The 13,410-nt window shown below is 42.5% G+C and overlaps 1 protein-coding gene across 10 annotated transcripts in view; it reads right to left on the bottom strand.

The window, feature by feature from the left end:
* Nucleotides 1–13,410, bottom strand: part of PARP9 (poly(ADP-ribose) polymerase family member 9) — a 39,842-nt gene that overhangs the window by 19,096 nt on the left and 7,336 nt on the right. For 3 of the 10 annotated variants that reach the window (XM_003776155.5, XM_002813217.6, XM_063721730.1), the window contains exons 2-6: nucleotides 12,437–12,540; nucleotides 11,244–11,277; nucleotides 8,104–8,939; nucleotides 5,240–5,461; nucleotides 3,412–3,630 (exon numbers count right to left, since the gene is read on the bottom strand). In XM_003776155.5, the coding sequence (XP_003776203.2) occupies nucleotides 3,412–3,630; nucleotides 5,240–5,461; nucleotides 8,104–8,939; nucleotides 11,244–11,277; nucleotides 12,437–12,451 (1,326 nt within the window). In that variant the 5' untranslated portion in view covers nucleotides 12,452–12,540. Of the gene's footprint in view, nucleotides 1–3,411; nucleotides 3,631–5,239; nucleotides 5,462–8,103; nucleotides 8,940–11,135; nucleotides 11,278–12,436; nucleotides 12,541–13,410 lie in introns of all 10 variants that reach the window. The other 7 variants (XM_054551401.2, XM_054551400.2, XM_054551405.2 and 4 more) reach the window with 3 other exon arrangements.

The raw sequence follows: 13,410 nt of genomic DNA, 5'->3' as shown, positions 1-13,410 counted from the left end.
CGGGTCTCTGCAACCTCTGTCTCCCCAGTTCAAGTGATTTTCCTGCCTCAGCCTCCCGAGGAGCTGGGATTACAGGCACATACCACCATGCCCTTCTAAGTTTTGTATTTTTAGTAGAGCTGGGGTTTCACCATGTTGGCCAGGCTGGTCTCGAATTCCTGACCTCAGGTGATCCGCCCAGCTCAGCCTCCCAAAGTGCTGGGATTACAGGCATGAGCCACCGAGCCCGGCCCTCTACAGCACTATTTTTATTATTGGTCCCTGGGGGAGCGCTCAGACCGTGGTTGATCTTTCCATTTTTCTTAAACTGCCATGCACATTTTTGTTTGTATGTTGGAGAGAATGAACCTTCTTTTCTAGATGTGGTTAATTCCTCTTGTATGAAAATGGTGCTTCATAAACAGTTCAGGGGCTGGGCATAGTGGGTCACGTCTGTAATCCCAGAACTTTGGGAGGCTGAGGTGGGAGGATTACTTGAGTCCAGGAGTTTGAGATTGGCCTGGGCAACATAGTGAGACCCCACTTCCACAAAAAATAAAAGTATTAGCCAGGCATGGTGATGCATGCCTGTAGTCCAGCTATTCAGGAGGCTGAGATGGGAGGATTGCTTGAGCCTGGGAGGTTGAGGCTTCAGGGAGTTATGATCACACCACTGCACTCCAGCCCTGGCAACAGAGTGACATCCTGTCTCAAAAAAAAGGAAATTAAAAAAAGAAATAGTTCAGGGAGGTGATCAGGGCACCTATCTGGGCTTAGAGATAATCCTCTGCATGGGAAACTGATGAACTTCATCTGAAGGACAGGATTATTCATTTTCAGAAGGCGAGCTACTTCCTTGGGTCATGCACCACCATCTCACCAGTTAGCTGTGGGTGAGGCGCAGTGGGATACTAGAGCTGGCATACAATGACTCAAGAGAGCTTGCTGTGACCATCTCTTCCAAATCTGTTTTCAGTGATTTCATATCAACAGCTTGAAAGCAGCCACGGAAATCAGCAAATGCTACAAATCTCCCCGTGTTTAATTGGGCAGCAGAAGGAATAAGAACTTTTATACTTGTTCCAAGAAAGAGCAAGCTGGAACAAGTATAAATTCATTTCCGTATAGGCAGAGATAAAATGGCAACAATGCACATAGAGCAGGCCAAGAGGAGGGAATATGAGCAGTCAGAGAACTAATGTTTGCAGCCACTCTCTGCAAGGCAAACCTTGCAAGGCCCTCTATATCCAAAATCCAGACACATGCCAAGAAGTCTCACTAAAACTCGGATGTTGCTGTTGGCAGAATTAGAAACCTATATCTTGAAAACTTATTTTAGGTTGCTGTATCTTATTTCCTTTCCTTTTTATTCTTCCCTAACATCATTAAAGTCTTTCTCGAAAATGCCAGCTAAGTGAGAATAAAGCAGAGATGGTCGGTACTTTAAAGGTAGAACAGCACTGCAATATATACTAATTATGCTGAATATATCACAGTTTATTCACACGTTAGGAACTCAGCTTGATCTGTCCACCCAAACAAAAAGCTGAGATGAAGTGCACTCAGACACATAAGACAAGCTCCCCTCCAACACATGGACCCCAGATGTGTTAGACCACGGCTGATTTCCTTCTAAGTTCACCTACAGATAAGTTAAAAAAGAATGGGTTGAATTTGAGGGCAGTACTGGAGACATGGCAAAACTAGCCAGGCATACCGGGGCTGTTAAAGAAACTGGAAAGAAAAGATAAACAATTCACTGAATTTAGTAACAATTCAGCACTCAGTGAACTACAGCTCATTACAGTTGATAATAACAGCTAACTTTCTACTCTGTGCTAGGTACTATTCTAAGTGTTTTACAGGTATTAACTCATTTTTTTTTTTTTTTTTTGAGACGGAGTTTTGCTCTTGTTGCCCAAGCCCGGGTGCAATGGTGTGATCTCAGCTCACTCCAACCTCCGCCTCCTGGGTTCAAGCGATTCTCCTGCCTCAGCCTCCAGAGTAGCTGGGATTACAGGTGTGTGCCACCACGCCTGGCTAATTTTTTGTATTTTTAGTAGAAACGGGGTTTCATCATGTTAGCTAGGCTGGTCTCAAACTCCTGACCTCAGATGATCCACCTGCCTCGGCCTCCCAAAGTGCTGGGATTACAGGTGTGAGCCACCTCACCTGGCTGTATTAACTCATTTCATCTTCACAACAGCTCCATAAGATGGTAATTAGTATCCCTCTTTTAAGGATGAGGGAACTGAGGCACAGATAAGTTAACTAACTTGCCAAGGTTATATAGTCAGTGAGAGGCAAAGCTGAGACTGATGGGGATTTTAGGGGGAAAACTGACTGAGGAGGAGAAGACAGGCCAGGCATATTGGCTCATACCTATTATCCCAGAGCTTTGGGAGGCTGAGATGGGAAGATCACTTGAGCCCAGGAGCTCAAGACCAGATTGGGCAACATAGTAAAACTGTCTTTCTACAAAAAATTTAAAAATTAGCCAGGCATGGTAGCATGTGCCTGTAGTGCCTGCTACTCAAGAGGCTGGAGTGGGAGGATCATTTGAGCCCAGGAGTTCAAGACTGCAGTGAGCTATGATTGTGCCACTGCACTCCAGCCTGGGCAACAGAGCAAGACCTCATCTGTTTAAAAAAAAGAGAGAGAGAGAGAGAGAAGACAAATAATTTGCCTTAAATACACTGGATTTGAGATGACGATCAGAGATCCAAGTGGAAATGAGAGAGGATTGGCTAAGAAGACAGGACTTCACAGAAGTTGTAAGAAGAGTTGTGTTCTCGAAGGCAGAGAGATGAGAGAGGGGCAAGGACCCCACACTGAAACTAAAGGGTTGCTTACCTTTAAGGAGCAGAGGGAAGAATAAGTGCCATTAAAAGAAAAGACAGAAGCTAGGTAGTGGGTAACATGGCTTCTTTGTTTTTTGTTTTGTTTTGTTTTGTTTTTGAGATGGAGTTTCACTCTTGTTGCTCAGGCTGGAGTACAATGGCGTGATCTTGGCTCACCACAACCTCCGCCTCCCAGGTTCAAGCTATTCTCTTGCCTCAGCCTCCCTAGTAGCTGGGATTACAGGCATGTGCCACCACGCCCGGCCAATTTTGTATTTTTAGTAGAGACAGAGTTTCTCCATGTTGGTCAGGTTGGTCTAGAACTCCCAACCTCAGGTGATCCGCCTGCCTCGGCCTCCCAGAGTGCTGGGATTACAGGTGTGAGCCACCATGTCTTGCCAAACATGGCTTCTATAATGATATGTTTTACTAGGTCAGAGGTGGACAATCTGTAAAAATTAAACTTCACCAAGTTAGAACACCACCACACTGTACAGCACCTAGCCCTGCATCTTACATTGTAGACACTAAACAGATGTTGCTGAATGAATGAATGAATGAACTGTAGGACATTTCTAAGATATTAACTTACCTTATATATCTCCAAATCTGTTGGAAAGATCACAAACTTTACAGTTAACTGGTGTTTTACATGGTCTTTGGCAAATGTTAAAACTTCATCAAACAAAATCTCTGCTGCTGTTTCCTTCTTTATTTCCATGTTTCCAGTCCCAAGGGCAGGAAAGGAAATGGAAGTTATATTTTGCTCAATGCATTTTTCCAAACACTCCTTCATTGCATGTTTTAATGCCTGTAGGAAAACACAAATTTAAGATCAGCATTTGAGTCAAGAATGAGACTCCACTTACCCCTTGATCCTGCCCATATTTTACAATGTCCCCCTTCACTCTCCCTCAGGGTTCGTGTCCCTGCCTCCTCAGATGACAGGAAAGGTACCACTCCAGAGGGAACCCGTTATGGTATAAGGTTAGATAGTGAGAAACTGAAGCAATAGAGTGGCCATCTTGTGCTATTCAGGACATGTGGGCACTAGAATTTCTCCCAGTTTATATAACCTTACCCATCCCCCAGGTCAGACAGCCAACCATCTGTTTACCCCATTCACCTGTCCCTTCCAGGTCAACGTCAAGAGCTCTTGAATTTTCATAAAGGAGATCAAGATTAAAATAAGAAAGCAGCACTTATTCAACGTTATTAAGATCTATCATGTAATTTCTCTTGGAGAAATGCTAATATTTTTGGCAGATTTAAACTTCTACCAACTGTTAACATCAAAGTAATACAGGAATGTTGCCCATGGAAGGACTTTGGAAAACTGAGGGATAGAGGGAGACTAGAGGACCAGTTTGGGATTAGAGAGCTCTCAAGAAGGGACCAGAAATGGTGAAGAAGAAAGATAGACAAAGGCAGAGAAGGGGATTAAGTTTCCCTCTTTTCACCATCTGAGTGGTTCCTCCTATTATTTAATGCTTTTATTTTTATTTTATTTTTTATTTTTTGAGACAGAGTCTCACTCTGTTATCCAGGCTAGAGGGCAGTGGCGCGATCTCGGCTCACTGCAACCTCTGCCTCCTGAGTTCATTAATGCTTGTATTTTATGTACCTCAGTGGAGAGTGGGCTAGACAGCCAGGCTCCACTGCAGGCACGGGTGGGAAGAGACCTCAGGTAATAGATTTGATTGGAATGATGCTGGAGAGGGAACCCCAGCTGCTCCAAGAATATAACACATGGAGGGACATGAGAGGCTGAATCCCTTGCCTACTTAGGAAAAGGCCGACGAGGTCACTGGGTATGTTGGGGTGAACCAGTGTTCAGACTGAGGGAATACTAGTTTCAGTGTCTATCTGCAGTATGCCTACTTAAAATTTAAACATGGGTTAGGTAACATTTTAAACTTCTTTGTTGTTTTGTTTGTTTTTTGAGACAGTCTCTGTCACCCAGGCTAGAGTGAAGCAGGGTGATCACAGCTCACTGCAGCCTCAATCTCCTGGGCTCAAGTGATCCTCCTACCTCAGCCTCCCGAGTAGCTGGGACTATAGGTGTGCACCACTACACCTGGCTAATTTTTTTTTTTTTTTGGTAGAGATGGGGGTCTTGCTATGTTGCTTAGGCTGGTCTCAGACTCCTGGGCTCAAGTGATCCTCCCACCTTGGCCTCCCAAAGCGCTGGACTCACAGGCATGAGCCACTGCGACAGACCTAAATCAAACTTCTTAAGATAACTTATGGCAACTGTACCTGTTCAGTATTTCTGGTATTAGCAGGTGTGCTAAAAAATGAGAACTATACCACTTGACAAAATATTTCATGAACGTAATGAAATGATGGAAATTTGTTAAAAAAAAAAAAGACTGTATAGACTATGGAGCTAAATAAAGACACATTTATTTTAAACTTACCTGAGGTTTAGGAAATTCTGAATGCCACAGTACATGGTATATATATCTACAGGACAAGTTAAATCCTTTTGTGACGAGTACCAACCGGGACCGTTGAAACTGTTTAGCCTTTGTGGCAAGAAATTCCGATTTCATTTCAACTCCTGCTTGTTGTAGAATTGATTTTGCCACAGGTCCAACTGTAATATCATGTGGGTTTACAGAATTAACAATTACATCTGCCTGAAAAGGGAAGAAAGGGTAGGATTCATTGTTAAATTCCTTCTTCTTAAATGACTAATTTAAATCTTTACTTTCCTGAAGAGCTTTGAAAAATACTCTTTGAAGATCCTAAATTCTAAAAAATTTCATTAATAATGAATAGAAACTCATATTTCCAAAGAGTGATTATTTGATTGCCATGAATGAAGCTGAATTACATAATTCAGAAATTATGTAAATGTACGGATGATATAATTTTCATTGCAAACATCTGCTTGCCCCTTGCTGGATTACCTTACCAGATGGCTAGATTCTGAGTATTCCCTGTGATTTCTTTTAAGCTCTGTCGATAAATGGTTTCATCTCTGCCCGACCACCATGACTCTTTGCTATTTCATCGTGGGTTTTTGTTTTGTCTCGTTTTAAATAGGAAATAAAATTTCTTGGGGAATTTCCACCTCCTAATGTTTTTATGGTTTAAGGTATAAGAAACTTAACAAGGTTAAAGAAACTCCAAATGGGACAAAAAGGTCTTCAATGAAAAGTAGGCCCCCTTCCTGGTCACGTTCCCAGACCCCCTACTCACCCACCCATCTTATGTGCAACCAAGTTCTTCATCTCTCTCTTCAGAAATAGACTGTACATATACATGAGCTGTACTTTTGATAACATCATCTCCTAGTTAACCCTCAGAGCTGTGCTAAAAATGATAGTGTCCTTTCTTCCCCCATGCCCAGATTCCCCTAATCATTCTATTGACTTTGGCTCCCTTTCAGGGTAACTCAGGTATTTCTTCACTGATGTTAATGAATGATTCACTTTGAAAGCACAATTGGAATTTGCAATTTGGGGGCACCGACACCCTTTAAAAATTGTAATGTTCCTAATGTTGCTGGCAATAAATATACACTAAAAAATTCAGTTAAAGGGATAAGTTACTCAAACTAGGATGCTTCCATTTTAGTTTTAAATTTGTGTGTTAATGACTTCTCAAATATTTCATTTCGTGAACTCCCCTCAGTCTTCTCTCTAATTGTCTTATAGGCAATAAGTGTTGTTTGTTTGTTTGTTTGTTTTACCAGTGTCTAAGACTTTGATTGTGGTCACGAGAGTCTTAAGTGTGACATCACTGATCCAGAAGAAAAAAAAGAATATAGCCTTATATTCATTCTCACCCTCTGTTGTGGTGCCTTCTCCCTCCTGCCCCTTCCACTTATTTATCTTTAATTTGCTGAACCCTTAGATGCATGCCCAGACCAGGCCTTGAGGCTATAGGGATGAATAAGCCAAGATCTCCGTCTTTAAGGTGCTCTCCATCTAGCAGGGGAGCTGCACTGACTCAGAAATACCTAGGTTCACCGCTACCCTGACTCCTTCCCCTTCCCTGCCAGCACCTCACCTTCGTGCCCAGTGACCCCCCGCTAAATGCTTAGTTGCACCTTGCATTCTCCACAGCCCCTGGCAGAGTTATATTCTGTGTATAAACACACAGACCATGACTTAGAGCTCCACCTGTGTCTCCTGACTGTAGTCAAGCCCATTATTTTCTGTCAATTCCTCTGCATCTCTCTGATCAAGTCACTCTGACCACCCAGAAAGCTTCCCCTCCTGCCAATCATACCCATCGAAACTTGAGATCAGATTCAAAACTCGTACCTTCTGAAGCAATCTTTCTTGGTCCACTATACTCCACTCTTGTCATAAATTTACATACTCTTAAGTATTATTTTTGTTTACTATTGATAGGTTGCTTCAGAAATGTTGAGATGGTTTTTCTCCCCAGAAAGATTTTTCAAATTAAGAATATTTTTACAATAAAGAATATAATTGATTTTAGGTTCCTTGGGATCAAAGATTGTTTTAATTCCTCAGGGTGCCTAAGATAATATCAACAGCAATAATAATGATAAATATTTATTACATGCCAAGCACTACTCTAAGCATTTTATGTGTATTGATCCCAGCTCTAAGATATAAATGCTATTATTATCCTCATTGTACAAATGAGGAAACTGAAGAACAAAAGATAAAGTAACTTGCTTTGGGTTACCCAGTTAATAAATAGCAAAGCTGGTATTCAAATCCAGATGGCCTGGCACGGAATGACATATTATTATTATTATTATTTTTAGAGTCAAAGTCAAAGTCTTGCTCTGTTGCCCTGGCAGGAATCACTGCAGCCTTGAACTCATGGGCTCAAGTGTGCCTCCTGCCTTAGCCTCCCAAAGTAGTTGGGACTACAGATGTGCATCACCACACCCTGATAATTTTTTTTTTTTTTGAGACAGGGTCTTGCTATGTTCCTCAGGCTGGTCTTGAACACCTGGGCTCAAGTGATCCTCCTGTCTCGACCTCCCAAAGTGCTGGGATTACAGGCATGAGCCACCATGACCAGCCTATTTTAAAAAAACTTAAATTAAATTTTTTTGAAGAGATGAGGTCTGGCTATGTTGCCTAGGCTGGCCTCCAACTCCTGGGCTCAAATGGTCCTCCAACCTCGGGCTCTAAAGTAGCTGGGTTACAGCATGTACCACTGCACCTGGCTCATATTCTTAATCCAGACAAGATGGTTTCTACATAGTGTTGCATAGTGTACACTCAAAAATTATTTAATTTTCAGGGATCACCTGTGCCAGTGCAAGAGAATAGAAACAAAGACTTACTGTCTGCCGTTCAATGTGGCCCTGGACAATCTGGAGGGTCAGGTTGTTCACGACCATTGCATTGAAAGAAGGGGTGGTTTCTTGTCCCAGCTCACTCTTCCCTAGGATGAATTCTGAAGCAGCTTTAAAGGCAGCAACAGTAGGGTCCTCATTGCTCACCAGGTGAATTTCTTTCAAATTACTCATCATTGGCCTCCCTTGCAAATTAACCCGGATAGTCTCTACAATAGTTGTTGTACACAAATTCAGAGGGAACTGAAAAATCCCAGAGCTCAAGGCTGGAATTGCTACTGTCTTAATGTGAGTATTTTCATAGATGACATAATTCAGAATACTTACAATGGCCCTCTGCAGCTTTCCAATACATCCCTGTGTATCCCATTCCATCCACCGAGGCCCAACAGCATGGATGATATGTTTGCAGGGAAGCCTCCCTGCTCCCGTGACAGCTATCTCACCAGCTGATACTTTACCATATCTGGCAACAAACTGTTTGCTCTCTTCTTGGATTTCAAATCCACCAGCTTTCACCAGGGCCAGGGCCAGGCCTCCTCCATGTAGAAGATCTTCATTGGCTGCATTCACCACAGCATCAACAGCATGTGTGGTGAGGTCATCTTTCCAGACTGATAACTCTATCCTAGGAGTCAGCATTTTTCTGAACACTTGCAGAGATTTGCTGTTGCCTTCCCGAACTGGAGAGACCAGGGTAGAGATACAGCCAAACTTATTCTGGAGGACTTCACACAGCTGACGCTCATTATTTTTTAAAATGTTGAAGTCATTGTGGTTAATGGGAATTTGCCAACTATAGTTTTCTCCAAGAGCGCCAGTCTCTGGAAAAGAAGAGAAGATTAAAAAAGAAAAAAAAAAAAAAAAAAAAAAGCATGGTTTGAAAGGTTGTAATCCCACTTCATACCAGGAGACTGTGTTTCCTATGTGCAAAAGAGAGATGAACTTCATGTGGTGCTCTTCGTGATTCTTCTTCTCAACTACACATATAATCAGACGAAGGACATCTAAGAGTTTTCAATAGTAGGTCACCCATAAAGTGCATAGTCTTGTGCCTGGCATATATTAAGTACTCCATAAGTGGTAGCTACTATGATGCAGTGATGATGGTAGGAAAACCATGTATATGGGGGCTCGTGAATTTTTAAAAATATATATAAAAGTGGCGAGCTTAGAAAGACCCATGCTTAGGGCACAGGTATTGGAAGGGACTTAATTATGAGCCAAAATAGGTGGAGTTTTTATAACTTTTTTGCTTTTGTCAGCATCTAAGTTTGTGTTTTCTTAAGAGCAGACCCTGAGACAAAGATTTGAATGTAAGTAGTTTATTTGGGAGGTGATCCTAGGAAATACTAGGGCCTTGGGGTGGGGAGAGCAGGGTGGGAAAGTAAGACAAATGAACAAAGCACATGTAACTAGGCAGATGGAAGTTAACTCTACTGGGAAGCAGTGTAGATCCTGTGCCTCGGGGTTATACCACTGGAGGGGTGGTAACCACAGGAGCTGGGATATTTATCCAACTTCTTTTTCTTTTGAGACAGGGTCTCACTGTGTTGCTCAGGCTGCAGTGTAGTAATGCAGTCTTGGCTCACTGCAACCTCTGCCTCCTATGCTCAAGCCATCCTCCCACCTCAGCCTCCTGAATAGCTGGGACTACAGGCTCACAGCACTACACCCACACCATCGTGTCCAGCTAATTTCCGTATTTTTTTCTGTAGAGATGGGGTTTCACCATACTGCCTAGGCTGGTCTCAAACTCCTGATTTCAAGCAATCTGCCTACCTGGGCCGATTGAAATAAGGTAGTATACCTGTTATCAACTGATGATATGCCCCAGTTTAGTTGGCATTTTTTTCCTTTCTCAGAGGCATTTCTCAGAGTGCTCCAAAAGATTCAAGCAATCTGCCCACCTGGGTGGCTTCAAAAAGGTCACCATGCCTGGCCTACCCAACTTCTATTGGTCATTGATTGAGGCAGTTCCCTGGTGAGGAGGAGTAGGGGAGACATTGGAACAGCCAATGAGTGGAGCACTGATAATGTCAGTAAATAATTCTTTATGATATTCTAGTCTGGCACAATTTTGGTGAAATTAAAACTAATTGACTAAAAATTATTTACTGTATGTGGCAGACAAGAAGATGTGCTACTCAGATCTCCCTGCAATTGGCTATGAAGTGGGAAATACAGTTAGCTGTCAGCCTCCAGCTGTTAGCCCCTCAGGGTTCATCTCAGCTTTCAGCCAAGGTCATGCTATTCTCAGGGCAGCCTCCATCAGTAGCTGAGCAAGGCCATTCATGCCCAACGTGGGACACCTCTAACAGTCAATCTCAGGCTTGCAGAGACTGTCAGGTTTTTATTACAGTCTGATGGCTAGTCTGCCCAGTCCGGCTTCCTCTCTTCACCTTTCACAGTGAATTTTTTGCACTCCTAATTCCATCTCCAATTCTGCTTCCTGGAGGACCCAGCTTGGGACACTGTATTTCATGGTGTCTAAGATATTGTTGTTACAATGCCTCTGAGAAAGGGAAAAAAATGCCAACTAAACTGGGGCATACCATCAATTGATAACAGGTATACTACCTTATTTCAGTAATGTTAAAATGTGAAAAAAAAATGCATCCTAAAATAGATAAAATGTGATAATTACTTTTATTTTGCTTCAACTCCCATTTCTAATCTGAGTCTCCTAGAAAGACCTCTCGTGGCCTCAATTACCCAAACGAAGCCGGAATTGGGTAGTCAGGCCCTATTGGCCTGAGCTTTGGTTGAAAATCTTTAATGGGGCACCCCTGGAATTAGGCAAGAACTGCTTAGCTTGTATAGCACTCGTTGAGCAAGGAGACAATCAGTTTGCCACCCCATCTGGTCAATTTCAGCTGTAGGCTGTCGTTAAAAGAGTCTCACATTTATGGGCAAAGGAGAGGAATGGTGTAGGCCTTGAGAGAACATGCCCGCTGGTCAGTGCCACACCAACTCTGAAGCATGTGCGGGGGTCCCCACAAGGGTCTGCAGTCACGCACCTGAGCACTTGTAGGGGAGACATTCTCCTTTTGTATTCCCCTTTCTCCACTGAGGAAAGATCTGAGCAAAGACTTTCTGAAACAAGAGTGAGAGCGAGGTAATCCTACCTGATTTTTCATTGTAAGCTGTTGCTCCGGCAACCTGTGAAAAATGAGAATGGCTTTCTTAAAAAATGGAAGTGGAATGACTACAGCTTACTGATAACAAATACACCCTAGTAAATACAATGCAATGGAAATCCTGCTCAAAGCACTGCGTTTGGGAGGGCGGGAAGTATGTGTCTTTTTAAATCTGCATGCCCGAAACACTTAAAATACTAAATGTGCAAACATTTGCACATTTAGGGCAAACATTGGCCCTATGTCATTTCCCTACGGGCCAATGCATTTCTTTTTTTAAATTTAATTTTATTGTTTTTCGAGACAAGGTTTCACTCTGTCACCCAGGCTGGAGTGCAGTGGTGCAATCACAGTTCACTGCAGCCTTGAACTCCTGGGCTGAAGGAATCCTCCCATCTCAGTCTCCTGAATAGCTGGGACTACAGGCATGCACCACCATGCCCAGCTAATTGTTTTTACTTTTTTAGAGATGAGTGGAGTCTTGCTATGTTGACCAGGCTGGTCTTGAACTACTGACTTCAAGTGATCCTCCTGGCTTCAGCCTCTGTAGTAACTGGGATTATAGGCACCAGCCACCACCAATGCATCTCAGTGCATCTCATTCTAATTCAGAATGAGATGAGGATTAGAGATTAACATTTTAAAAGGCCCAAAAGTCACAGACCAAAATGACCCCAAACTCTCAGATAGACTCCAATCTCCAAAAGCTCATGGGGTTTCTCTAGGCAGAAGACCTGGGGACATAAGCCTCATCAACTCTGTCTCTCATCCACCAGCAAGGATCCACTTTCAATTGCCTTTGTCATGGCGCAAGCCTTAATGTGGAATTTTCAAGTTTAGAAAGTGACTTCTAATCTGATCTTTCTCTATATTCCCTTCTTTTCATTCATCCTCTATTACTCTCCTTACCCCAACCCGAAAAAGCAGAATCACTAAATGAGCTAAGAGAATTAAAATGATTCTGAAAAATCATCCAGCTTCAAGTTGACACTATTTATTAGATTAGCATATTCTTGATTCCCCATTTCTCAAGAAGGGAGAAAGGAGAAAACTTTATTGAGCTATTAAAAGCAGATGAGGATGTCAGGTGTTAGTGAACACCCCAGATTTCTTGCTGTTATATAAAGAAGTATTCATGTGCTGATCAAGGTTCATGACGTATACATATTTATGCTTTTTACCATGGAAAAGTCCATCCTCCAGGTCCCCGGGGGAGTCTTTAAATGTTTATTCCCTTTTGCGCTTCAAAGCATAGACTGTAGTTTCCAGATATGGTGGCCCACTTCTAGGAATGAATTAGAAAAGATACAATAAAGATTAGCCAGAATCTTAGGAAATTTGGTAAGAATATACTGTAGGAGGACTGAACATGATTTCTGATCTTGATGAGTTCTTAATTTCCTTGATAACGATGTACACATTGTTTTGCTGTTGTTGTTACTGTTTGCCTTCTACCCTTTCCAAGAGAGGTTCCAGTGGAAATCATAATGGCAGTTCAGAGAAGGGAAAATGCTCTACGACCTGGAACAGGAAAAGCTATATGGAGGAGTTGAGACTAGAGCCTGGTCATGAAGGATGCAGGAGGTTTTTAGACATTTAGAAGAAGAGGATGATAACAAAGTGGTGAGACTGAGAACAGCATTCAAAGAACAGTAAGGAAGACTGAGCTTATGAGTGAGTGAAGCCCCCTGGAGAGTGTTTGAAGAAAGAGGAAATGCCACTAGAGCCTGTGAGGGGTGTGTATTATTGAATTTGTCATAAATATCCTTGACCTAATGATAGGGGCATATCTGGTTAAAAGTCAGAAAATCTGGGAAAAAATACTTTGTAATGATTTTCCATCTAATAGGTAGGAATTAAAGATTATGAATTTTTAGAAGAGTGATGATGAAAATGCTTAAAGATACAGTTGCCCACACTTGTTGCTATATTTAGGCCTCGAAATGATTTTGTGTTTTTTTTTTTTTTTTTTTTTTTTTGAGACGGAGTCTCGCTCTGTCCCCTATGAATGCAGTGGCGCGATCTTGGCTCACTGCAAGCTCCGCCTCCCGGGTTCACGCCATTCTCCTGCCTCAGCCTCCCGAGTAGCTGGGACTACAGGCCCCCGCCACCATGCCCGGCTAATTTTTTGTATTTTTAGTAGAGACGAGGTTTC

The sequence above is a fragment of the Pongo abelii genome, chromosome 2, assembly GCF_028885655.2.
Source record: "Pongo abelii isolate AG06213 chromosome 2, NHGRI_mPonAbe1-v2.0_pri, whole genome shotgun sequence".
NCBI classification, from domain to species: Eukaryota; Metazoa; Chordata; class Mammalia; order Primates; family Hominidae; genus Pongo; species Pongo abelii.
The sequence above is the reverse complement of the archived record's forward strand: the minus strand, read 5'-3'. Positions and strand labels throughout refer to the sequence as shown.